At 31.8% G+C, this 26,652-nt stretch overlaps 4 protein-coding genes across 4 annotated transcripts; 3 read left to right on the top strand and 1 right to left on the bottom strand.

Annotated features, from left to right (window-relative positions):
* The first annotated feature begins 1,044 nt into the window (after nucleotides 1-1,044).
* On the top strand, nucleotides 1,045-2,228 carry LATE (C2H2-like zinc finger protein). The gene is made up of 2 exons (XM_020683536.3): nucleotides 1,045-1,183; nucleotides 1,406-2,228. The coding sequence occupies exon 2, from the start codon at nucleotides 1,408-1,410 to the stop codon at nucleotides 1,993-1,995; it is 588 nt and encodes a 195-aa protein (XP_020539195.2). The 5' UTR covers nucleotides 1,045-1,183; nucleotides 1,406-1,407; the 3' UTR covers nucleotides 1,996-2,228.
* An 8,471-nt stretch (nucleotides 2,229-10,699) lies between these two features.
* LOC105644424 (Pectin lyase-like superfamily protein) lies at nucleotides 10,700-15,558 on the top strand. Its single transcript, XM_012229770.4, has 7 exons — nucleotides 10,700-10,985; nucleotides 11,179-11,232; nucleotides 11,636-11,701; nucleotides 13,759-14,401; nucleotides 14,507-14,610; nucleotides 14,706-14,844; nucleotides 14,938-15,558. Exons 1-7 carry the CDS (start codon nucleotides 10,885-10,887, stop codon nucleotides 15,157-15,159), a joined length of 1,329 nt encoding a protein of 442 aa, XP_012085160.1. The 5' UTR covers nucleotides 10,700-10,884; the 3' UTR covers nucleotides 15,160-15,558.
* Nucleotides 15,559-19,498: 3,940 nt separating this feature from the next.
* LOC105644940 (uncharacterized) lies at nucleotides 19,499-20,471 on the top strand. Its single transcript, XM_012230450.3, has one exon. It carries the CDS (start codon nucleotides 19,730-19,732, stop codon nucleotides 20,399-20,401), a length of 672 nt encoding a protein of 223 aa, XP_012085840.1. The 5' UTR covers nucleotides 19,499-19,729; the 3' UTR covers nucleotides 20,402-20,471.
* Nucleotides 20,472-20,569: 98 nt separating this feature from the next.
* Nucleotides 20,570-23,279, bottom strand: TMKL1 (transmembrane kinase-like 1). Its single transcript, XM_012229771.4, has 2 exons — nucleotides 21,728-23,279; nucleotides 20,570-21,409 (listed from the first exon to the last, which is right to left on the bottom strand). The coding sequence occupies exons 1-2, from the start codon at nucleotides 23,139-23,141 to the stop codon at nucleotides 20,769-20,771; spliced, it is 2,055 nt and encodes a 684-aa protein (XP_012085161.1). The 5' UTR covers nucleotides 23,142-23,279; the 3' UTR covers nucleotides 20,570-20,768.
* Nucleotides 23,280-26,652: the final 3,373 nt, after the last annotated feature.

Below are 26,652 nucleotides of genomic sequence, written 5' to 3'. Positions count from 1 at the left end.
TTAAGCCTATATATTATGATAGGTGTTTTTTTGGTCCATTGTGTTTACAGTTTATTAAGTAGGATCTGAAGATAAAAATTAGACAATTTTTTTTAATTTTTATAAATTATGAATTTTCAAAAACAATTGAAATTTCTAAAATAAATTATTAAGAATTTTTGAAAATATTGAAAAACGTAGTTTGAAGCTTAATTTTAAGAAATGGGAGTTGGAAATAGAGTAATAAGTGCCAAGTGTAGGAAGGAGATGGAAAGGAAAGAAGCATTGGGTTCTCTAATGAGAGTTGGGGGAGTGATAATGAGGGTTCAGTTGAGGAATGGACGAAAAGTGACAAATTGCATGGAAATGGCGGTGGGGGAAAGCTAAAATTGCAGGACCAGTGGCTGTTAGCCCCATAACTATTTATAGAAAAAAGCAGACGAATGCAGCACAAGAGCCAAGCTAAGCCAATTGCTTCCAACCCCATACAATATAATAAATAAATAAACAAATGAAAACTAAAACCACTACTCTCTCTTATACTGAGTTCCGGAGTGGTTTTAGCTTTTAAGTGACCCAATCGTTCCACATTGGCCATTGGAGAGATGATCCAAAGCTCATTTGCTATTCTGACAATCTGACTTCTCTCTCTTACAACACAATTAATTTGGCCTATTCATGTTCGTCTTTTCAAATTTGACAAGTACACTACCTCTCCTTTATTAAATGCTCCATTTTGAAGATTGAATACTGTGCAGCACTAGCTAGCTAAAGGCAAATAACAACCCCATATTTGATTACTCCACTTACAAGCAGATACTTATAACTCCTGCAAGAAGAAACCCATTTGCCCATGAAACTGATATGATTGTCAGAGACAGAAAATTAAAAAAACAGATTCCTTTTTCCAATCCAGTCCAGGCATTTCTTTCTACCAATAACTCCTCTTTCTCTCTCTCTAGTGTTTTTTTTTTCATAAACCTTGTAGGATTCAGAGTATCCCCACTTCTCTCTTTCTTATCTCCTCTGTTACTAAGCCCATACAGCCCCTTGTCTCAAGCACTCTATATAATTATTACATGTAGAGGTTCTTCGCATTTTTCAACTCTTGTGAACTTAGTCTCTCAACTCTCTTTACCTAACTCTTCTTCCTTTTTTTCATCAGCTCCAACACTAAAAAGATCAAACTCACCATTTTATTTTGGTACTTTCTTTATCTTCTCCATTGTTTCTTTTTAGCCTTTTAGTTTCCTTTTCCCATAAATCAGCAAGTGCTCTACCACTAGTTAATTATTAGTTTTAGGGCCTTCACCTACCTGGCCTAACAGTATCGATCATGCCAATACTCCATTGGACTGTTAGCTTTCAACCTTGATTTGCTTATTTATACATATAGTTAAGGTAATTCTTTTTCTAATGCATGCAGGCATGGAAATTGAGGAGAAGGTTTGTCATCAGACAAATGTAGAAGACGAAACAAGAACAAGAGTATTTCCTTGTTTATTCTGTTCAAGAAAATTTTACAGTTCTCAAGCTTTAGGTGGCCACCAAAATGCTCACAAGAAAGAAAGAAATGCAGCAAGAAAGGCAAAAAGAGCTTCTGAATATGCAACGCCACCACCACCTCTACCGCCATCGGCGTCATTGCCAATGGTTTTTGCTCCAAGTCATAATCATCATTTAGGGTTATTACATCCTTCAATGTACATAACAGCCCATGCAGCCCCCTTGCAATGTTATCCAAACCACCAATTCATCTCCAATAGTTTTGGGTCAAATGGTGCACCTAAGTTTGATAATGGGATTTTTTATGGTGGGAATTGTTCAAGCCATAGATATCATAATCATCAATGTGAAGAAGAAGATCCAAGTTTCTTGAATTGGCAAAGGAGCATAAGATTCAATGGTGCCTCCAACCAGAACTCAGCTATAGTAGCAAATAATGCCCATCAGAATTTGGCAAATACTAATGATAATAAGAAAGATCCAAAACTTGATTTATCGCTTCATCTATGAAGAAGATATGTTAAGTTCTTTTTGAAGTTGTTAATTAGGATTTCCATATTCTATTTCTTCTTTTTGGAAATTTGCATTTGCTAATAATAAAACATATCTGTAGCGACAGACAATTTTTTTTTTTTTAATTTCACGAGGCAGAGAATTAATGCATTTGTTGTAAACATAAGTTTTAATTGATTTTTTTCTATTAAAAGAAAAAAAAAATTCATAGAGCAATGCACTATATTTGCTGCTTTTAGCTTTATTTTGAATAATTTACTCTTGTAAAGTGAAAGTGAGGCATTATTTTGCAAGTTTAGCTTCCCTTTAGTCCTTTCTTTTTCACAATCATTAGGATTTAAAGTTGCTGCTATCAATTACTATATCTTAACAATCTTGATTAAATAAAATAATTACATATTTAAGATGTTAATTATGTCTTCTATTGAAAAGATTAAACGTCATTTTAAGATGTTTAGTCGCACTCAAAGATCCAAGTGGGCCATTCACAGTGTGATTTGTCTGAATTAGCTCACATTTTTAGGCCCAACAATGTACAGGCCGACTGAGTGACCACAAACAATGGGCTATTCCAAATCCAAGGCCTTCTTCTCTTTTTCTTTTTTTTTTTTTAAATGGAACTAAGCTTTTTTTTTTTTTTTAACAATGAGCTTTTAGTTCACAAATAATCAAAATTAAAATTATATTTATAATAATAATAATAATAATAATAATAATAATTGTGAGAGAGCTGGCATTTCGAGTTTGGTGGTGAACATACAAAGGACATTCCAGAAACATGTACACATGACCCTTTTGAGTTGTACAATTCAACGAAATTAAGAGAGAGACACGTGTAGTTTTGGCAAATTTTGTTTTTTGTTTCGATTTCTATTCTTTGCTCTTGTTATGTATGTAGAAATGAAAAAGAAAGAAACATGAAGAGATTTGTTGCACCCAATCATGGTTTCCATTTGTATGATTAAATTGTTTTTTTCTTATAATTAGGAGGTTTAATCCTTCTTGGGTCATAAAAGATAAAGAATTTTTATTCTTTTAGTAAGATGCGTTTTTTAAAAATCAAATTTGTATAATCTGCTTAAGTCAGATGAATACGGGGCAAAAGTAAAAATATTATGTAATTGCAGTGAGGGAACACATTAAATTAACTATAATCATCATTGGCATTTTTTTTAATCCATGCATGCATGATGGATGGATGCAGTAGTTCCAAGTCACATGTGACCATCATTTAGGTCTTTTGATTAGTGTTTAAGGATAATGTATTATAACTAAATTAACATAATAATCCCATTTATTAATTATTTTTAGAAAGAGAAGATGCTACTTCTCCTCTTTATGGACTGGCATGCATTGGCGGAATCAACTTATGCCAACCCGCAAGTTTCGGAGGCATGCATGCAAATAATGTACGTGTCAAGCTTTTTCTTTATTATACTTCTTTTAACTAGTTGTGTAACCAGACGTGCGCAGTTTTCTTGAGACCTAATATCAGTGTTCTTGAAATTTCATTGAATTAATCCATCAGACCGATTAATTTGTGAATTGCCTGCTAATCAGTTCTGATTTAACGAAAAAATTTTTTTAAAAAAAACAAAAATCGATTTCGATAATTAAAAATCTATTTGAATCCACAACCATCTAAACCAAAAAAAAAAAAATAAAATAAAATAAAGAAAGAGTTATTACTTATGTTTGAATAATTATAATTTAATTATATTTTTATATTTAGTATGGATAATTAAGTACTTGAAAATTAATAATTATTGACAATGAAGAATGAGTTCGAAATTGCTATAAGTTTATAACAACATTATATTATTATAATAATTATTTTCAATATTATTATCTTGACATATATATAACATTAATGACGAATCATCACTTGAGAATTAGTAGTTTTGAAATTGATGTTTATTAATGAATAATTAGAAAAATAATTCTAGATTTGTGATCATGTTAATTTATTATTTTCTATAATTAATATTTATTAATAAAAATGAAAATATTTAAATTCAGCTGATTGTTGAACCATCATATAGTCATCAATTCACTTTGATATTCTGTCTTATTTTAAAAGTATATTCTAATATCGATAGATTTGGAATTTATGAAAAATTATCCATTATAATTAATCTAGTTGTTAGAGTTAAAACTCTCTTTCATCATCTATGAGAATTTGATGTTCAATAATAGTTCAAAAATAAATAATTATAATATTAATTATGGTTAAATATTAAAAAAAATATCTCAATAATCTATGGATTGTATCTCACATAATAATGCAGGTTGAGCATGTGAAAAGAGCTCTCGAGTTTCGATCTCCAATAAACACACGTGCGAAGAGGGGTGAAGAATTTCAACTGTGATTAAATCCTGAATCAGATTCTGCGGTTTTTGATAATAAATTTTGGACACTGGTGGTTAAAAAAAAAAAAAACCCAATAAACAAAAAATAAAGAAGAAAACGATGGTTTTGCTCAAAACCCAAGGTGGATAGCTTGTTTTAATTAACCTATAAACAAAAAGAAACATAGGGGAGTTGAAAAAGAGATTGCGTGGAATTTCATTTGCTGAGGGAGTAGTAGAAGTAGTTAGTTATTTAGGTTTGGGCAAGTAGAGAGATAATGAGAATATTCTTGTTCTGCTATTAAACTAGAGAAGGTTTAAGGGCAATAAAGTAAATTCAGCCATCAGATTCTTGACATGTGGGCATATGTCAAGCCACAAAACCAGCCAGCCATGTGAAAAAAATTATTTACGGAATCTTAAGTGTATTAATCACAACCATGGCCTGGCCTCAAATCTATATATCCACTAAAACCTTTTTTTTTTTTAATTAAACATATAAATTTATCTGTGTCTCTTTTATAAAAATTAAATTGGTCTCTCAAACGATGTAGATGCATGCCCATATGTGCCCTTTGTTCTATAAATTAACTTGAAGTGCCCCATGATATGTTGTCTTGCCTGCCTAATTAAGTATTCCGCTTGGTGACTTAATTTGGTACCACAGCAAAGGCTTTTTTGCTCTACCAGCAAACTGTTCTTTTTGCGAATTAAATTTATATTCTCACACTTACCGGAATTGAGGTCGCTAACCATCTCAATTAAAGCTTTATTAGTTGCATTTTTTTTATTTTATTATAGTGTTATAGTAACTTAGAAGGTGAAAACAAATTTAATTCAATTTTTTTTATTAACTACAAGTATTCTCCCTCTATTAAGTTAACACTGAATTTTGCTCATACTAGATCAGCCAGTTAAAGGGTAAAACGCTTCCAGTAAGTATTTACTTCATTCATACATAACGATCGAATCCTCGACTTATGAGAAAAAAATATTGAACCATTCATGCCAACGCTCATTTATTTAAATTCAATTGTTGTTACATAATAGAGATTAATATTTAAGAAATGAAAATTTTATTATCTTTTAATTTTAAATGGTTTGATAATATTACCTATTACACTACAATTTTCAATAAACTAACTCTAAGGGTAAATTGACTGTACGCTCTAACTTTATTAAAATTGAAATCTTTGGACCATCCAAAAGGTAGCTTATAAAATTACTAATCAAAATAATAATCTTTTTTTAATATTATATGTTTATTAAGTCGTAATAGAATGCAATATAATGTCAAATAAAATTATAATATAAGTTAGATACTGCAAATTTATTTGATTTTATTATATAACATTACCATAACTAAGACAATTTTGATAAAGAAAATATTTTAATTAAACTGAAATTTTCTAAAAATAATAAGTCAAAATTCATTAACTTAAAATTTAACCAAACAAAATCACTATTATGTTTTAAAATATTTTTTTTTTTGGATTAAAAATTCAATACTTACATAATTTAACACTTCAATTTTACATTTAATTTTTAATATTTTTTTAAAAATAAGGATAAAATCATAGTTGGGTGGGTTTCCATTGCTATCAGAAAGAGCAACTAACAAGGTTGAGTTGATATTCTAGACCATATGACATAAGTGTTACACTAACATATCCAAGCAGTTAAGTTAGGTTTGGTGTTAGTAAAACACTTAATCAAAAGCTATAATGATTTTTAACTTAAATTTTTGACTAATTACAATCTATACCTAATAATTAATCTCCAATTGTTTAATTGAACTTCCAATTTGCATATCTCCATGGCAGTCAATTCCAACCCCAATACAAGAAGATTATATGATTGTTCGAGCACAAACGCAAACCCTAATTTGGATTTTCAATTTGACTAAATTTGTCAAACAAAGACATTTGATGTTGATCAAGGTCACCTTCTTTATTTTTCTCATTTGGGTTTTCTTTTTTTTGTTTTGATTGGGTATTTGACAGAGTGCAAGCATGTGGTTGGGGAAATTTAACAAACTGTGACTTCCTTGTCATAAAAGATTGCAAGAAAATTACAATGCACTCTCCTTCTTTTGCAGCTACCTGGCTTAACTAAGTCTTTCAACAAACTTAACTGTTTTGATAGTTGTTAGCTGTTTTAACGGCGTCGATCTCTTTATCTATATCTCTTACCAAATATTTCAATTTAATGTGAAGTTATCATTTCGTTTTCTTGCAAAAACAACTTTTTATTAATTATAGTGGAAAGGGAACAAGAAATTACCATGTAGTACTTGTTTTTGTTTCAAATTAGTAATTGATTACTCTTTTGAAGAGAATTAATTAGCAACTAATTTGAATTATAATTAGTTGAGGAATAAGAGATTTAACCCTCTCATAACAATGTCCCAACAACCTTTGTTATTGTCTATCACAAGAATTGCTTAATTAATATTTTTTTTTTATAAATGAAAAACAAGGATTAAGAGAGAGTTTTGGATTAATTAAATTAAAGAAGAACAATGATACTTCAATTGCACTCCATTTATATTTATAGTAAGAACTTATATCATCGAAGTTATACTATGTTTCTCTCTCTCTTTTTCTTTTTCTTTTTTATTTTATTTTATTTTATTTTTATCTAGGTTGGATGATGGGAAGTGTAGTCCATTCCATTTCCCTGAAATCACATTGCTTAAAAAGAAGCCTCTTATAATTTTAGATTAAAGTTGATTAAAGGAATAGGGATGATTAGTTTAACCTAATTAACGATTAATTAGTATATCTTAATTTGTCTTTAAAGCTCAATGGTTCTGTTAATTTAGATTCACATCGGACATATTACAAAAGAGGGCAAAACACTTTCTCTCGAGTATTTCAAATAGAGGAAGAAGTGATCATTATCATTTCATCTCATTTCTCGGTATCTTGAAAATAGAATTAAAGGGTGATTAAAAAATTCATCTATTAACTATTTTAACAATTCCATCAAAGTAATTGTTAATTAAAAAGATAATTAATTCCTGGGATTTACTAAACTCCATGATAATTAATTTATCAATAGAAGACTAGCAAAGGAAAATAAGATATTAGTAAATGAAATGGCGTGAATTAAGGAAATAATAGAGGAGAAGGAAAGAAAAGAAATATAAAAACCTTCCATGATTGGCGGTGATTAGCTAGCCATGTGAGTTAGGGACAAATACAACATCCACACCTAATCTCAACTTCCTCCAACCCAAATTCAATTCAATTGTAATACTGAAGATCGAGGAGGGGAAGAATTGAAGTTGGTCGGAAGCGTAAACTTTAAATTACTGACTAATAAATTCAGGAATAGATGTTTGACCAAATAGTTCCATGAATTATATTTTATGTACAAATGCCATTTATTTCTTGGTAGCCAACCCTCAAGCTTTAAAAAGAAAATTGGTTTATTTTTGTTTTTATTTTTATTTAGTATTGTTAGTTGTTGGCATTTAGATCAAATTGTAACTTTATAAATTAAAATATTTCATCATTCAATCAAAATCTCCAAAACATTTATTCTCTCCAAAGTTTATATATATATAGATATAAATCACCGGTATACGGACCTCGTTACTATAGCTTTATGTAATAGTAAACATAAAGACAATACTCTTGAATATATATATACATATATATAAAATTACTTTCTTAAAAACATGATTAAAAAAAAAATCCATTCTTTAATTTTTTTTTGGCTAATCGTTGAAATTGGATGTGTATATAAAAAGTAGTGTTGGATACGGCATTGTTGGACGCTTATGTTTTGCCGTTTTGGTCTTAAATTAAAAGCATACGGATCCGTGCAGACAGTGGTACCATGTGCTCCGCCTTCTTAGTCGCAAAAGAGCACAAATTTAAAATCAATTAGTATTCTTTTCTTTTGCTAGCATTAAAAAAATTAATTAATTAATTAATTAATGTGAAATTTAATGTCATTTTCCATGCCAGAGGAGCAATCTTTGAGCCATACAATCTGAAATTGATCAGTCTCAATGTCACATGAGCTTTATGTGTTTGGTGGGGAACATATTGCCAAAGAATTTAACTTTGTTTTTCATTTTGTTAGACATGGAACAAAATATATTTAAAGCCATTTCATGATATCTAATCTCATTTAATTCTCTATACAAAATAACTAAAATATTAAAATAATTTGTATAAAAATAAAAGTAACTATATATTTAATATAAATATTATACTAAAATACATTTTATTATATTACATTATTTCATTAATTCCTGCTCATCAAATAGAATATAAAATAATTTTATTAGATTGTATTTAGTGAAATAGAAAGTAATGGAGTATAAAATATCTTTTAACACTATTACTAGTGGGATACATTCTTTTTACAAGATAGAAAAAAAATTTTTTTTTTTTCCTTTTTTGTTCATGATAAGGAACTAGACCCCTAATTTCGCCCTAAAAACTAGCTCATAGGGAAAAGATTGAATCCAACCTTACACACTAGGCCAAGATGTACTCCGCGGGTGACGTGGGACGCATCGGTTCATGGGAGGTATGAAGAGAAGTTTGACCATAGACGGTGCAAATGGTGTACTATCAAGTGGAGGAACACAAAAATGGAGTTGACACTTGACATGCACTAGCACTATCATGGAATAATGGCACAAAATATATCACAATTAATAAGGAATGACTTCAAGAGAACTTCCAGTGTGTGTTTTGACATAAGTGACAAAAGGTTAAAAATGAAAATATTGCAATCATTTCTCTCAACATACACCACATGATCTTAAAAAGTTCCAAAGCCCACTTTCTCTGGGGTTCTTAAAAAATATTTTGTATTTTTTATCCAATATATTTACACTATTAAGCATTTTTCTTTGGTCTTATGGTGTAGAGATACGATCTTTAGAATGCCAATAAAATTATAAAAAAAAAAAAAAAAAAAAGAAGACAAATATGTATAAGCTTGCGAGAGAGACAGAGCGAAACCAGCCAGCTTTCTGGTAGCCAAAAACTGGACCTACGCTACAAAAACAATGTAGCTTTTTCCCCACTTTAATACAGTACAATGCAGAAACAAACTAAAGTAAGCAACGGTGGACCAGAAGAAAATACCAGCTAGCATTTGAGGGTCCATCCAATCTAGCTTGCGTTTTAAGCCATTGGTTCCTGTTTTGAGGTTCCTTTTTAATTTTTATCAAACGACATGTTTAATAAAAGCGACACAAATGAAAAGGGCAAACGATAATTTCAGTGGTTCCCATAAGCTATTAATTTGGGTTTTCAATTTAGTAGGGTGATTACAGCTTAATTTTTTTGATTATAGTCATAATTACTCAGTTGAATGAAATTGCAGCCACTATTAATTGCAACAAACTCTCATGATTGTGGATTGTCTTCTCTAATTTTGACAAGCAGTATAAGGTTAATTAATTTTTCTGTAATAATTCGTAAGTAGAAGTCATAAATGGAAATTAAACCTTATCTATACATTATTAGACTGTGTAAGTTGTAAGAGATTGAGGGTTGTGTGGACCAAAGTTGAATTCACTTTATATTATATGCAATTGGGAATGAAAAATGTAGACCCATACATTTTTATGGGCACTGTCTCTGTTGGATGTCCTATCATATGGGTTATTTTTTAACATGATTTGGGCTCCAACCTGAAAGCCAGATTTTGTGATTGGGACCTTCTCTCCTCAAATCTTCAAGAACAGGATGTAGCTTTGCATCTCTTTTTCATGCAATTTTCAAACAATTGAAAATGGAAGGTATTGGTATTTTTTAACAAAGGCTTATGTAGTTAAATAAACAAAGGCTTTAAATGGTTGGGTTATGTAGTTAAAAATCGCGGGAAACATTTTCTTGGAATTTGCATAAAAGAACACTCACCGAGAGAACCGGTAACCTGGGAGATCCCATAGTCGTTTTACCGTACTCAATTAGAAGGACACCTGTCAATATCGTACGTTTCATAATACAGAAAATTCGTACGGTCACCGTAATTTTTTTATTGCCACCTTCATCGTTAGCAACGTGGCAAATAGAAGAAGCGAGTAGTAATCTTCACCGCCATCGGCGAGTACGGATACTTCTGTTCAGAATAAATACAGCTGACTTGGCTTCGGTGGTCTTGGTGACGGAAGACGAGCAAGAGACGGGGGTTGAGGTGATGTGTCAGAGGGGGATGATTAGGCACGTGAGTTACCGACACACACGAGACGTGGGCGAGTTAAAGCGTATAAGGCCTTTAAGCGAGAGAGAGAGAGAGAGAGAGAGTCAGTTAGTGGCGGTTAGAGAGGTGGTGAGGTGGTTAGTGTTTGGGTTAATTGACTTAACCTGAGTTAAGAAAGGTTAAACAAAGTTAGGCGAGATTTAGGCCTGTAAGTTCTTTTCGCTATAAAAGGATAGCTTCGCCAGAGCTCTCTTTGACTCGTATCTTTTATTTTCTTTCTTGATTTCTTGATTCTTAGACAGAGAAACAAACAGCGCCATTTACTCCGATAAACAGAGAGAGGAAAAGGAAGAAGCAACAATGGCGGTTTCGCTAAGAGTCTTTTGTACATGTACATTGATGCTTCTAGTTCTGTTTGTTAGTGTAAAAGCTGATACAAAGAAGACCGATCTGAAATCGAGGTACATTTTCGATCTTCTTCCATTTTGAGCTCTTCACGATCGATTTTCCACTGAAGCTGTAGAATTCTCTTGATTTGTATTGACTTTTTATTAAATTTCTCAAGTGCTCTATTTTTTACGCTTAAATTAGTACATTTTGATATAAATAAATAAATCAATGATGATGCTTTAATTTGGTGTTTTGTTCTCCCAGATTAGAAGAAACGCGGCGTTTTCAGAGCTCCAACAACTCATCAATGGCGGACGGGTGAGTTACAGAGCAGTTAAGCTACTAATTGGATCCTAATTGTACAATTTGAAAACTGCGAGACCTGGACTGTTGGTTAATTCATTTACCTGACATCCAGAAAACTTTAAGCCGTTGAGATCGGGATCCAAAAAAATCATTATCGTTAATTCTGTTGCATTAGTTTAGTTTCTCAGGCGACGGTTGCTCAGTTGCTCTGTTATCATTTCTGAACGTCAGAGTAAAAAGTTCACAGTGGAAGTAGTTTACTTTTTGAACTATGACCGTGATGTTGACCAGATTAGTTTAATTTTTCTTGTGTACGAAAATGTCCTTGAATTATAAGGTTTTATGAGGTTAATTTAGTCACCTAAACTTATATTTTTGATTATAAGTTTATTTTATTTTATTTTTTAATATTCAGGTCAGGTGATGCATGGAACGAGCATGCTGTAGAGAATCCGGATGAGGTTGCTTCAATGGTTGATGAGTGAGTTTTTATGTTTACGTTGATTATTATTTTAATACACATCAAATTCTTTTAATTAATATTCCCATTTTAATTAATTAATTTTTTTATTATATTTATGGGTATCAATAAAGAGCTTCACATGCCCATATTATTTAAACTCATAAATAAGTAAACCTCTTTTGTTTTTTAAGGTCTAACATGTCTTCGATTATAATTGATTATATATAAGTAGAAGATTGAAACTTATCATTAAAGGAAAAATTCCTTTTGAAAACAACAAATATGGTTACAAATTTTGGTTACAAAATTGTTATTTTCGTTATAAAAAGTTCATTGCAAAGGTAAAAATCATTGCAGGATTGTTGCGTGTAATAGCTAACCAAGATCTTCACATTTTCTGTGAGGACCTTTTTCCTAACTCTCAGTACCCTTTCCAAAAACCTTCCACATGTCTCTTTCAACACACAGCATGTAAAATTCCGTTCAAAAACCTCAGCCAAAAGAATTGACACCAAAATGATGAGGCTCGTGGCTAGGTCGATTTTGAGATTATTTTTGGGTTTCGAGCCAAAATTCTCATATAATTTTTTTCTCATTACGTCCGATTAAATTATATTAAATTATATTATAATATATCAAAAAATATGTCTTTCGCCTTTGAAGTTTGAAAATAACAGTATATGGTATCTGAATTGGAAAAAAAAAAAAGAAGATAATAGCCTAATATAATCCCTGGTGAAAAACAACATCAGGAGATTTAAAACACATATATATAGCCTAGTTTTTGGGTTGCTTATAGGTAGGTAGATGGTTACTTCTATCACCCATATGGAGTAATTCAATATACTATTAATTATTATCGATCCAAGTGGTTATTAATGATATGAGGATTCAACCATGTTCTCTTCTATGAAATCTCTACTCTTGCAGTATCCCTAGCTAACTTTTAATTCTTCCGCCAGCTTATGCACATGCCATGTCGTGAGATCCGCGCATCACGCCCTTATTTTATTTCTTGTCTTTTTCTTTCTCCTATCCAAATCTAATTCCAAGTACATTTAGCTTTACATGCCTATACCGACGTGTCTATGACTTCGCATTAAGTTTTCTAAATTAGCTTCATTTTTTTTTTAATTGCTTTTGTAAAGCCATCATTTGACTGTACATTTTAACTACTTACTTTCCATGTTGGCCTTATACATCAGATACCCTGGTTTTCTCGCTTGTATCTCGCCCTGCAAATCTTTATTTTTGAGTGCTAAAAGTTTTAAAGTTTGAACTGACTGTTAACTACGGACAATTCTACATATTCTACTTCTTTAATTTACTGGATTATACAGGATTTCTAAGGTTGCAATCCATTTTGATAGTGAGAAATTTTTTCTTGTTGGGTTTTAATTATATACCTCCACGCACAAGCCTACTTTTTATCATAATGTTGCTCTTATGTATTAACAGCTACTAAGTTCCATCATCCATTCGACATGATTGGTCTCAAGATCTCAATTATGTCAATTACAACAACGATAATATCTACCATTGGCTTTTTATCCCAATTAGGTGGGGTAGACTGGACATTAGACAACTAAGTTTTTGCTCCTTTTCTCCAGCCTGTCAAAAGGCATGAGCTGCAAACCACACACCCAGATCTAGCTTTCGTACCATCAGACTGTTTATCAGAATTCTTTTCTGATCTAACAGGTTGTAGCTACCCATTTGAGCCAAGCTGTTGAATATGGTTAATGTGAAGTCAATAAATGACAACGCCAAATTTTTATTGATCACCGACATGTAAAAGTACCAGTCAGGCCATTAGTTCAGCAACCTTGCATTTATTTCTTGAATAGTGGTGAAATATATTTATGGCATTAAAAGATCATAACAATTCTCCGTATAGACCGTATCAATTCATGCATTTGTCCATCGTCCACATTGTCACGTGCCCTACATCACATCTTGATGTGGGGACATGATGCTTTTTAAGTTTTAACTAGTGAGTGATTAATTTTGTCAAATACCTCAATAATTCTAATACCAATAATGACAATGTCACATGTTCTTGTGAATTCTAACAGGAGCGTACGCAACAGTACAGCAAGAAGGAATTTAGGATTCTTCTCATGTGTAACAGGCAATCCTATTGATGATTGTTGGCGATGCGACCGCAATTGGCAAAAAAACAGGAAACGCCTTGCTGATTGTGGGATTGGTTTTGGACGCAATGCCATTGGTGGTCGTGATGGAAGATACTATGTTGTTAATGACCCTAGCGATCATGATGCTGTTAATCCAAGACCTGGAACACTACGCCATGCTGTTATTCAAGAAAGACCTTTATGGATTGTGTTTAAGAGAGATATGGTGATTACTCTAAAGCAAGAACTTATTATGAATAGTTTTAAGACTATTGATGCCCGAGGAGTCAACGTTCATATTGCCAATGGCGCTTGCATTACAATCCAATTTGTCACCAATGTTATTATTCATGGTCTCCACATCCACGATTGCAAGCCTACTGGTAATGCCATGGTTCGTAGCTCGCCTACTCATTATGGATGGAGAACAATGGCTGATGGAGATGGAATTTCCATTTTTGGATCGAGTCATATTTGGATTGATCACAATTCTCTATCAAATTGTGCTGATGGCCTTATTGATGCTATAATGGGGTCAACTGCCATTACCATTTCCAACAACTACTTCACCCACCACAATGAGGTTAATTACATTACTCTGGCATCAATTTATTTTACTCATTTGCATTTTCTCTTTCTGGCAAAATTTGACTGAAGTACTAAAGAATGTTTCTTAAACAATGAACAGGTTATGTTATTGGGTCACAGTGACTCCTACACAAGAGATAAACAAATGCAAGTAACAATTGCCTACAACCATTTTGGAGAGGGTCTTATCCAGAGAATGCCAAGGTAATATTAAAATGAAACAATATCTCTTTTATCCCAAATGAATGAATTTTACTGCTGAAGTAAATCTGACAGGGACAAGTCATTAACCTCTGCAGGTGTAGGCATGGGTATTTCCATGTGGTGAACAATGACTATACACACTGGGAAATGTATGCTATTGGTGGAAGTGCCAATCCTACCATTAATAGCCAGGGGAACAGATATCTTGCCCCTAATAATGCTTTTGCTAAGGAGGTAAATATATTTTCCCATGATAATGATATGAATGATGTGATGGCTAAATAATGAAAAGAAAAAGTTATTAATTTTCCTTTTTTTTACTGCCAGGTGACAAAAAGAGTCGAGACAGGAAATAGTGTGTGGAAACACTGGAATTGGAGATCAGAAGGAGACCTATTATTAAATGGAGCCTATTTTACTCCATCAGGAGCTGGAGCTGCAGCCAGCTACGCTAGAGCTTCGAGTTTAGGAGCAAAATCCTCTTCCATGGTTGGTTCTATTACTTCAAGTGCTGGTGTTCTGTCCTGCCGTAGAGGCCGCCAATGTTAATTCTCAAACCCATCAACAGGAAAAGAAAATCTACAACAGTATCCAGAAAAGTTTGCAGCCATTCTCTGTTCAATGCCTACTCCTCTGTATTTGTCCCCTCCAAAAAAAAAAAAAAAAAAAAAAATTGGCAAGTGTACATTTACATTACGGGTGCCATTTCTGTAACAATCAGATACAAAATCTCCACTTGTCATTACGCCATTGATCGACCTCGGCGTGCTTAATTTAGATGCCGCAGTGTTGTTCACATCTTCATTTTGTTAAACTCTCTCTATTCATCATAGAGTCATCAATTTGTCCATTTGCTCAGATTCTGTACTATATAATTTACGAATTCTGGCAATTCTAAGTATTCCAAAATCAAATTTAATTAAATATATTGTTCAGTTACTTTCATCATTTTGCCTCTTTAAATAGTAATTATTGATATTCACGACATATTGTCCTTCCTACCTTATTGCACGTGACGGCATAAAGCATATTATGCAATGATGCATTTTTTTTTAACCTTTCTCACTTCCACCTTACGATGCTAAAACCACACCTAATTACAGTAATTAAAGTTTGGTTATGAGAAATCCACATTGGTTGCATGTGAGGTGGGGACTCAAAAGCCATGTGAAGCATTCTTTACCTACAAAACAATAGCATTTTCTTTGCCAACCTGTTAGTTGCAGACCATGTTACAAGTATGACATTGTAAGGCTCAGGCAATTGTCACCTTGCTTGGAAGTTGAAGCCATGTGGGTGTGGATTGGGAGATGCCAAAACACAACACACTTCATCTTCTCTCTCTCTCTCTCTCTCTCTCTTTGATTTTAACTTCCAACAGAAAATGTCTTGTCAAACAAGTTGGTTCAGCAGTAATTAGAGAGCCCCTATAATAATTATGAAGAATTGAATTGAGATAGTGTGAAAATTAGAGCCCAATTCACAAAACTGGCATTTCATACCAAATCCATTAAAACAAATTGATTGTATGGATGTAGTTTTTGCCTTATCTATAGCATTGATTTGATTGTACAAATAAAAAATGAGAATAAATTTTTGGTGGTAGAGAGAGTTCCCAGAGATGCAAGGAATATGTACAGGTTAACGGTATATACGTGTCTGTCTGTGCAGGATGCACTGTCAAGCATACTGATATAGAAGGTAAATGTTGTTCTAGTACTTCTCTTATCACTCTTTACCACCAACTAGGCATAGCCAGTTCATTCAACCGTCGGTTCAAATTTTTCAAAATGTTGAATCTGAATCGGTCTTTGAACCGTCGGTTTCGGTTTGATTCTGGTTTCGGCGCGGTTTCGATGAACCTCGGTTCTGTTCACGGTTTTTAATAATATATGTTTTTCTTTTTTTAAAAATCGGGTTTAATGTTACATCTTTCTTTCGTACATATTTATATGAGTTTAAAAAATATAGTTAAATTTTATTTTAAATAAATTTTAGAATGCTTAAACTCATATAGGAATAAAATTAATTAATTTTACAAAATAATCAAATAAATTATCACTTTATTTTGTTTAAATGTTATTCATTAAATAAATTATAAGAAAATTTTGAAAAATGCTTCAAAAGAATGTAATTTGGAACTTAGCAAACAATTTAAAAGGGTAAAAAAAAAGTTAAAAATAATATAAGTTTAGACTAAATATTTCTCTTTTTTTTACCATTTTACTTTTTAGATTTTTAACTTTCATAGTAAAGTGTATTTTAAAAAAAATTCTTAAGTAAAGTGTATCATGTAGTATAATATTATTGAGACTTTTAGAAATGTATAAAATAGGCTAAGTGATTATCATTTTGAAAATAAAAATAGAAAATTTCCAGTTTGAACTGGACCGGAATCGCCGATTCCGGTTCATATTTTAATATTCACATGAACTTTAACTAGCCCTTGAAGAGCCTTTTCCGGTTTAAAATTTTGAACCGCCGATTTCAGTCTAGTTCCAGTTTGAACCGAACCGGTGGCCATGCCTACCACCAACTAGTCCAAGTGGCAGAAAAAAACTATAAAAAGTTTTAACTGTTCCGTTGAGTTAACTTTTCACGAGAATTAAGAAAATAATTGAATCACTTCAATTTTTTTTTTTTTAAATAAGAGTAATTGACTCAATTACCTTTTAATTAATATTTATTTATTTGCGACACAAATCTACAACAGATATATATATATATATATAAAAGATAAAATTGGAATAAAATAATTAATACTGTTTTGATTTTTTTTTTTAAAAAACTTTCATCTAAATAGAATAAAAAATAATTATAAACTATAAAATTTAATGCAAGAGAGAGAGTATAAGCCAATCAAAGTTTCTTAATTATCCATTTCTTTAAATCTGCTTTCAGTTTCAAAAAAGTTCATTGCTAATTGCAAATTAGTAGTACTCTCTCTGTTATTTTTATATATAGACAAACTTTTCTTTTTTTTGGTAACATTGAAAAAAAGTCAATTTGAAAACCTCATGTTACTCTTGTCTTATTCTTTATGAAAGTTTTATTATGGGAGATTATTAAGGTAATGGCAAATAAAATTGTAGAAGAGCATTAAATCTGAAGGAAATTTGGTGATAGAGTTGTTATTTTTTAAATTAACATTGGAAAAATAAATATGATCTAACTAAGAAAATGGTGCTTTGAATGATATGAAATTTAAGTTTTAAAATGGTATAAAATTTAGAAATGAAGCACATTTAAAAGTTATGATTTTATACTTTATCCATCTTTTGTGAAGCTACCCTATATTTAAATTTTTTGACAATTACTTAAGTGTATCGGAAAATTATTTGAACATGAAATAGTCATTTTTTTAACGCAACTTATACAAAGAGAAACCAATAATAAGTTTCCCTTAACGGCTAGAACATAAATTTTTTTTTTTTTTTTTTTTTTTGCACTCATTTGATTTTTGGTCCAATTTATAATTTATGCACACATTTTATAGGATATATTATTGTATTGTCCAAATTTGTGAGCAATCCCGTTTATAAATTGGGTCTAATTTTGTTAAGAAGCCAACGTATTTACTAAAGTTTCAACTAAGGATGTAGAATTGAGTTTCAAAAATTTAAATTTTTATTTCCTAATCAAATCTTTTAATATCCTTTTTTAAGGAAGACAATGCATTTATTGTGATATTCAACCAAGAAACATTGGTAAATGTTATGTTACATTATAAAGGAGGAGTTAATGCGATATAGGGGTATATTAAGAAACAATAAAGAAAAATAGTTAGTTATATTAATTTCTTAATCTCGGTGAAAATATGGTTGTGCCTACAGAGTACCGTATAAAATGAAGATTTCGTAAAACAATGTCTTTAATCATGCAAATCATTATTTTTTCTTTTTTTCTTTTTTTTTTTTTTTTTTTTTGTTATAAGGGAATTATTATTATAAAGAAAATGACTTGTGTACACTAATGTATAAGCTCACTCTATGCATTAAGCCAATAAAAAATAATTAATTAGATCAAACGAGAATAGTTTTGACTGTACAATAAAAAACAAAGTAATAATTTTTAAAAAGTTCTCTTTTAATTGATTTGATGTATGAATGGTCTTAAGGGTGAAAATAAGCCGAACTGGCTTACGAGCTATTCGAGTTTAACTCGAAAAAAGTTCGGCTTGAGTCTAATGATATTCAGCTCGAAAGCTTATCGAGCTTTATCAAACTTTATATATAAACATATATAATATTTATTTTACATTTACTCATGTCTCAAACCTCGAGCCGAGCCTGAGCTTAATATTTTTCAAGTTGAACTCGCGCTCAAGCTTAAGTCTAAAATATTCGGCTCGACTGGTCTCATGCATTGGGTAAAGATAAATATTATCTTATTATAATTATTTAGTTATTGATGTGAAAACTGTAATGAAAATGTGAAAGTATGATTTAATTAGCCTGGATTCGGCCCAATTTATGCAATCCAAGATAATCAATATAGCATGGATTTGTTTGTGTTCCAATGGGATTGCCTTTGCCTATTCCTAAATTTCTCACTCAAATATAAGAGTTGGGGATTCAAAAGGTTTCATATTAAATTCCATTCATATCGAGTATTTATGATAATTCATATTAAATTATTAAAAATTAACAAACTCGAGCCAAATTCAGCTAATGTATTATTCAAAAATTAAAGATTAATATTTTAATTTCATTTATATAAAGAAAAAATAAGGTAGTAGTTTGACTATTATATTTATATTTATGGTGTAATAGAACTCAAACCAATCTTAATCTCTACTTCCAGAGTCATTTTGACTAATGAACTCTTCATTTGTCCCTCTAGATTCGATTTTGTCTTAGAAATTAAAAAAGTAAATTAAAAAAGTATTGAAAATTAATAAGAAAGTCCTACTCCAATTAGCATTCGGTTACCTCTAACGCCCTCAAGAAATTTCCTCTAATCAAATTCTTTATATTTATGGATTACGAGACCTTTCAGAATCTTCAAGTGTATCTATACAAGAACAACCCATTCCTTGTCCTCCACTCAACCATCTACGACCATTGCCAAACCTGACAAGAACAAGATCAAGATCCTTTCTTTCAACCTTCTTGACAATATGCCTTTTCGCATTGGAGAAACTCGACTGTTGTTGTTCATCATAGAGGATGAAAAGATCGAAGCTAATAATGGATGCAACTCCACTATCACCTTCAGTATCAGTTCTGCATCTACCCACCATCAGAAACTTAAGAGGGAACCAGACATCCTGATGGAAGTCAATTCCGTTCCGATCGTTGCAGATAATGTACACATTGATGCAGAAGAATTTCTTGGTTGCAGCAACGATGGAGAGGCTTATTCAAAGATTTCTGACTTATTGGCTTCATTATGTATCAACTCTAATGATAAACAGAGAATTGGTAATAATATAGTCATGCAGACACGTATTATTGCAAGAAAAAACTCTTCTTCTTCTTCAGGTAATCATAAGTTGCTGATAAATGTGGAGATGCAACTTAAAACAGTATATTGGTGGCAAAGAACAGTTCCAGCAACTTGCTCTTCGATAGCGAATTTGGAGCGAGGAAGACTTGGAGATTTTGTTCTTGATGCGCCTAGTCAGTGTTCAATCTGTTTAGACGAGTTTCAGGCTCTGTCACAGATAAAGCGCATGCCTTGTTTGCATATATTCCACAGTCATTGCATTGATCAGTGGCTGAGTTTGAGCCATAAATGTCCCCTATGCCGGTTTGAGATGCCGGCTTCTTGTATTAATTTCACGTATTAATTTCATGGAATAGCAAACTCACAACATGAAATCCTGAAGAAAATAACTCCAGCATTGCGTAAATATCGATCTAAATTTCTGCTAATACAATCTAAAACTGATGCTTCTGATTGTTGTTGATATTTTTTATTGCTGCTAGCTGGACAAATATGAGACGGAAAATTAAAATTTGTTTTCTAGCTCTAATTAGGCAGTAATATTTTTTATAAGGAAGCATTGTTTTGAATTACAGAGATGCTAAAGAAATGAATTCTCATATGGAAATACAAGGAAGGTAACATTACAATCAACAGCTACTACTATCACCAGTAAATTTTGAAACATAGGAGGAGCTAATTTTTGGGTTGAAAAAGAAAGCTTAGCTTAATTAAAAAGGGGTACCAATTTCGCTTCTTGTTTCAGTAGGACTGTACAAAGCAGACCTGTTTCTTGGTCTGTTTTCTTCCAATTGCTTCACAACTTCATCCATAGTAGGCCTGACTGAAGGGACTGGAGCACAGCATCCCATTGCGAGTTTCAGTGCCTGAACTAGCCCTTCTTCCATTGGATTCCTTATCCCTTTCAAAATTTCCACATCAAAAACCTCCATTGTTGTTTCCTCCAAAACTGCCACTTTCACCATCGAAGGCAAATCCACAAATTCACCATTCCTCCCGTTTTTCCCCGGTTTTTTACCGATCAAAATCTCGAGCAAAAGTATTCCAAATGCGTACACATCAGTTCTAGAATTGCATTTCTTCATCCGTTGAAGCTCTGGTGCCTTATACCCATCAGTTTTTGCAAGTGCCACTATTTCATCAGCCACAGAAGGGACCATTAGCTTGTCAAGCCCGAATTCTGTAAGCCTAGTAACAAAAAATTCATCCACAAGCACATTTTTGGATCTCACATTCCCATGTGTAATAGGTGTCTCAAGACCGGTATGAAGGTATGCTAATCCCCTGGCTACGCCCAATGCAATCTTGTGCCGCCTAGCCCAGTTCAGTATTGGTTTTCCTGCTTTTGTTTCTGCAATTAACAAGACAACAAAGCAAGAGTAAAGAATATGTATTTGATTCCCAATTCACACAATATGAATTACATAGTCTTCGTTTTCTATTATGAGCTTCGAGGAACAACACAATTTAAAGTGTTTGAATTGCAACAGATATTTGTCTTAAAATTTTAACTCTTTAGTGATTCAATAATGAGGAAAGGCATTAGTATAAAAAGGACCCTACTTTAACCAGAGAGAGCAAGCAATGATTTTAATATATATATATATATATATATATATATAACAACGACAAATAAACAAAATGTAGAGAGAAGAAAAAGAAGGCATACCATGTAAGAGATCATAAAGATTTCTGCTTGGAAGATAGTCATATATGAGTAGCTTCTCTCCCCTCTTCCCCTGGTAGAAAGCTCTCAAAGGAATCAAATTTTCATGCCGAATCTTCCCTAATTGCTTTATCACAGGTAAGCAAGAGCTCCTATCTTTGCAACTACCTTCCCTCAACAACCTCAAAGCAATCGTGCCTCCATCAGCAAGTTTTGCTTTATAAACTGTCCCATAAGTAGTCTTTTCCGTTACTTGTCCTGTTGCATTCAAAACATCCTCTAATGTCAAATGCTCACCACCTTGAAACAAAATTAGCTTTCCTTCACCGCCACCAGCACCACCATTTTCTTCATCGTCTCCTTCCTCTAATTCATCTTCACTATCTTCCCTACATTTTCTCTTCTTATTTTGCATATACCCAATTAACAATGAGGCCAAAACTACAACTCCTGTCATTAGACCAATAACAATACCAGCTATTGCACCTGAACTCAATCTTGAACTTCCATTACAACTTCTTAAAGGCAGCCCACAAAGACTAGGATCATTCCCTTCAAAAACCTCTACACCAAATTTTGATTCACCAAAAACAGGCAAAACCCCACTAAAATTATTATGTGAAAGATTCAATTTTTCAAGATTTTTTAACACAGTTAAACCCTGAGGAATTGAACCTGAAAACATATTATTAGAAAGATCAAGCTCCTTAAGCCCTTCAAAGTGAGTAAAAAATTCAGGGAAATTCCCTGAAAATTTATTGCTACCCAGATCAAGAAATTGCAAATTCTTGCAAGTAGAGTCAGGCAATGCAGTTTCAGGAAGAGAGCCAGAGAGTGAATTAGAATGAAACTTAAGAGAAACTAATTTATCACATAAATTCCAAACTGATGGAGCTAGAACCCCATTAAGCATATTAAAACTCAAATCAATATCAGAAAGTGAAGAACTGTAACCAAGCTCGAGAGGGATTGTTCCACTTAATGAGTTAATGTTAAGATACAAACTTTGAAGCATAGAGAACTCACCAAGCTCTCTAGGAAGTGAACCAGTAAGATTAGCAGATGGGAGCTGGAGGGATAACAAGTGCAAAGATGGGTCTTTATAAAGTGAAAGATTAGTCCATTCTGGTGCAGAAAGATCACTACAAGAAAGAGGGGACCCATTGGAGAATACCCATTTGAGACCTCTCCATTGGCAAAGAGGAATAGACGAGTTCCATGAGGAAAGTAAAAGATTTTCAGTGTTACCTTGTAGTGAAGCTTTGATCTTTCCAAGTAGAAGTTCAACATCTGTAGAAGGAGGAGGAGGAGGAGGAGGAGGATTTAAGGACGAGGATTGAGTGAGTGAAACAGTAGTAAAGGATATGGTAATGAAGGTGCAGAAAATGTAAGAAGAGTATAGTTTCAAAACAGCCATGAATGAAGTAACAAGGTGCAGAGAAAGAGAAAGGGAGAGTCAGAGAGATACTTAACAATGTGGTCTTTGTGTAGTTTTATGAGAGGTTTTTCTTTTTGGGAAAACTGACTGAGTGTTGACTATAAGTGATATTGTTTTGTCTAATGACTCTTTCTCCATTATATCACCTTGACTGAAATGGCAACTCACTCACTTTGCTCACTTTATTTATTTAAAATATAAAATACAAAAACTTTAAATGTAAATGAATTATTTGACATTCATTTAAAGTCTGAGAAAACTATTTAATTTTAATCTAATAATATTACAAAATATTTTTTAAGAAATTAAAAAAATTTCTAGAACTGTAAAATTTATGCACTTGTCCTACATTACTGGTTCAATTCATAAATACCGTGAGATATCTAAAAGATAATCATTCAAATAGCTGTAAGATGATCCAACGGTGGAAACACTATAAAATGCTGCACGTTAAAGTACAAGAATACTACACCTGCATGGTAAGTTGAAACTATAAAATATAGAAATAATTGTGCTTGGTTTCTATATTTAACAATATTTAAATAATTAATAATAATTGAAATGCACGCTCTGATCCTTTGGAATTGCCCATTTTTGCAAATCTTTTCCCCTTTGCTTTGCACTCTTCGCAAAAGATTGCTACGCAGGACGCCACCAAGTCTTGTCCTTTCATGGATCAAATGTATGCGCAGGTCCATTATATGTTTACCGCTCCTTTGCTCATAGCCCTACACGTGTGACGATCGTTTAGCTAATAGCATTGACTCACAGAAGCTGAATGAGTTTTTTGAATTTGACGATGGTGATGAGTACACGGAAAAATATCGAATTGTGACTGGGACCCATATGCCTGTGGGTCAGAGTACAAAAGCAAAACTCATGAAGGAAAAGAAAAAGGTGAATCTATGTCTACTGCTTAGACATAAAGTGGGGCCACAGGATAACATGTTCAAAAAGTTTACTTCTTTGTTTTTCTAAAAAAAAAAATTAATTAATTAATTAATTAATATATTTATTTGTATGATACCTTCAAAACTTAGCTTAGCTCCCCAAACTTTCCAATGTTGTCTTTTTTTTACTCATTTTATTTGAGCATTTAAACTATGGGTATTAGTGTCAACTAATAATTATGGATAATTCTACATATTTTTGGATTATACAATAATGCTAATTATTAAAACTATTTTCAAAACTTAGTTTTTTTTAATTATAATCAAATGGATCGCGTTAATATTATAGATTATACAATAATTATTAAAATTATTTTTTATCAACTCTTTATTGCATTTGTGCACGAAACAATATTAAAGGTATATGTTAAAATTGAAATATCCACTTGTAAAATATATTCAGTTCACCGTTAAAAATAACATATAATACCTTACAGGGCTAATAGTTTGTACTTTGTATTAGAAAAAAAGAAAAACCTATTGGGTACTAAACCTAGTTGTCTCTTTTTTTTTTTTTTTTTTTTTTTTTGTTAGATTTTGTTTCTAAACCACCGCTAACTATCTGTTTTGATCGGCGTTAATTTCTTTCCATCCCTTTCTCGTTTTTCTTTATTTTATTTAGTTTTCTTTTTAATAATTTTCAAATCTACGATCGTTTGGAATGAAATTTGAATTTAGTCTCTCAAATAATAAATTTTGAGTATTTTTTGTACCATTTTAGTGGGGTTATTAGTTTCTCTCATTTCATGGGATTGTTCCTCTGTATTGAAGAGTTTTTATATAGATATTTTATTTCTTGGACAGTTCGAAAGACATGATGGATGGTTGATTGTTTGTGGTTGGAGAGTTTAGATCTTCAAATTCAGATTTTTTTTTTTTTTATCAATGGAGCCTGGTAGGGCATGTTCCTCCATTAAAATTTGATGTATTAAACTCTTCTCAGAGTGTCAGTTGTAATAAGTTTTCGAAAAAACAATGTTCGGGACATTGTGGATGGTTTCTTTTATCGTCCTATTTAAAAATGGACCAATTTTTACCCGGAATATTAATATCTTCTGCCAAAATTAAGAACATCTCCAAACAGAAGATTTCAATTTTTTATATTTGTATTTCTTATTCCTATAGAAATATTATGACGTACTTAATTTATATTCATTATTAATAAATTATTATTATTATTTTTTTAAAAATAGTTTGTACTTTGTACTGCTTCACCTTACATTTCCTGTTATACAAAGTCAAAAAGCATTCCTACTTTCCATGTAAAATAAATAAGTAACCAATATTCCTAATTTCATATATGGTTTTTAAATTCAAAATTTTAGAATTTAACTATTAATTCCAGAATTAGTAACATGTAAATATTTACTTTATCTTGAATCTCAAATATGGATATTTGCTTTTCCTTGAAAAAATTATTTTTTGCTAAAATTATAATTTCTAGGAAGAAATAATTCCTTTTATATAAAATTGTAATAATTTTGAAAGTGCAATGAGAGAGACAAAAACAAATTCACTTTGGAATATATATAATTGGGAATAATTTTTTATTTTTGTTCTTCTATGGGACCTCCTATGGCAATTATGCCCTTTTTAAGGGAAAGCCTATATGGCCCTGGCCCTGTGCATAAAAAGAATAGTCCTTGTTTTTTTAAGGACATACCATGGGAATATAGGGCAAGTGGTTGAATTTTTAATTATAATGGAATTATAGTGGGTGTTTAGGTAGGATATGGCATGTTTGTGTTTGCCATTTTCACTGTTATACCTCACGCCACTCTAACCCTAATTAATCTTCTCTAATCATTTTACTAAATCATTAATAGTGTCAAAAGATCCTTTTACATCCCATTATTATAATTTTCAAACTAAGGTGAAAATGTCTTATAATTTATTTAATCTTCCATAAAAAAAATCTAAAATCAATTATATTAATATTTTCGTCATTATTATTATTATTGTGGAATATATCCGGGAAATATTATCTTTTCAGATTTTACTTGAATACCACCCTTTATTTAAATGTAGAAAATCGTGTGCCGAGAAATTCCATATGTTTTGATGTGAAAATTTCAAATAAATGTACAATAATTTCCACATAATTTTACAGTATTTTAATGGAAATTTTTCCTAAATTCATCAAAAGATTTTAAAAAGAAAGAGTTGAGTAGCAACATGGGATTTGAAAACAAATCCACCTGAAGTTATAAAGTAATTATTATCTACACTGAGGATTACAAAACCAACTGGAATTTTCTTATTGTTGCATGGAACTTTGTTTGGCATGATACAAAGAAACTATCATTACTTTCTTAGTTTTGGCACCTACAAAGACATTCATCATTTTAAAGATATAACAAAAGCATCGACAAGACTTCGGTGGAAAAGCAGTCCCAGTCCTAATCCCAGCCGTATAATATTTGGCTATTTGCCATAACCGAAAGGTAATATTCCAGGAAATTCCATAACATTATCATTGTGGTACTTACAATCTGTTTGAAAAAATTAAATGTTTTCGCAGCGGTTTTTAGTAGTTAGCT

Source organism: Jatropha curcas, chromosome 3 (assembly GCF_041381405.1).
Source record: "Jatropha curcas cultivar XTBG-Jc1 chromosome 3, XTBG_Jcur_1.0, whole genome shotgun sequence".
In the NCBI taxonomy this organism is placed as follows: Eukaryota; Viridiplantae; Streptophyta; class Magnoliopsida; order Malpighiales; family Euphorbiaceae; genus Jatropha; species Jatropha curcas.
Note: the sequence above shows the minus strand (reverse complement) of the source record. Positions and strands in the feature narration are given on the sequence as shown.

What these genes read in the sequence shown, in the direction of transcription:
- LATE (XM_020683536.3), top strand. Translation starts at nt 1,408, where the DNA reads ATGGAAATTGAGGAGAAGGTTTGTCATCAGACAAATGTAGAAGACGAA.
- LOC105644424 (XM_012229770.4), top strand. Translation starts at nt 10,885, where the DNA reads ATGGCGGTTTCGCTAAGAGTCTTTTGTACATGTACATTGATGCTTCTA. An exon ending in AACTCATCAATGGCGGACGG is followed by an intron (nt 11,233 to 11,635) that starts GTGAGTTACAGA and finishes TTTAATATTCAG; the next exon opens with GTCAGGTGATGCATGGAACG. An exon ending in ATAATGCTTTTGCTAAGGAG is followed by an intron (nt 14,845 to 14,937) that starts GTAAATATATTT and finishes TTTTACTGCCAG; the next exon opens with GTGACAAAAAGAGTCGAGAC.
- LOC105644940 (XM_012230450.3), top strand. Translation starts at nt 19,730, where the DNA reads ATGCCTTTTCGCATTGGAGAAACTCGACTGTTGTTGTTCATCATAGAG.
- TMKL1 (XM_012229771.4), bottom strand. Translation starts at nt 23,141, where the DNA reads ATGGCTGTTTTGAAACTATACTCTTCTTACATTTTCTGCACCTTCATT. An exon ending in TCTTTATGATCTCTTACATG is followed by an intron (nt 21,410 to 21,727) that starts GTATGCCTTCTT and finishes TGTTAATTGCAG; the next exon opens with AAACAAAAGCAGGAAAACCA.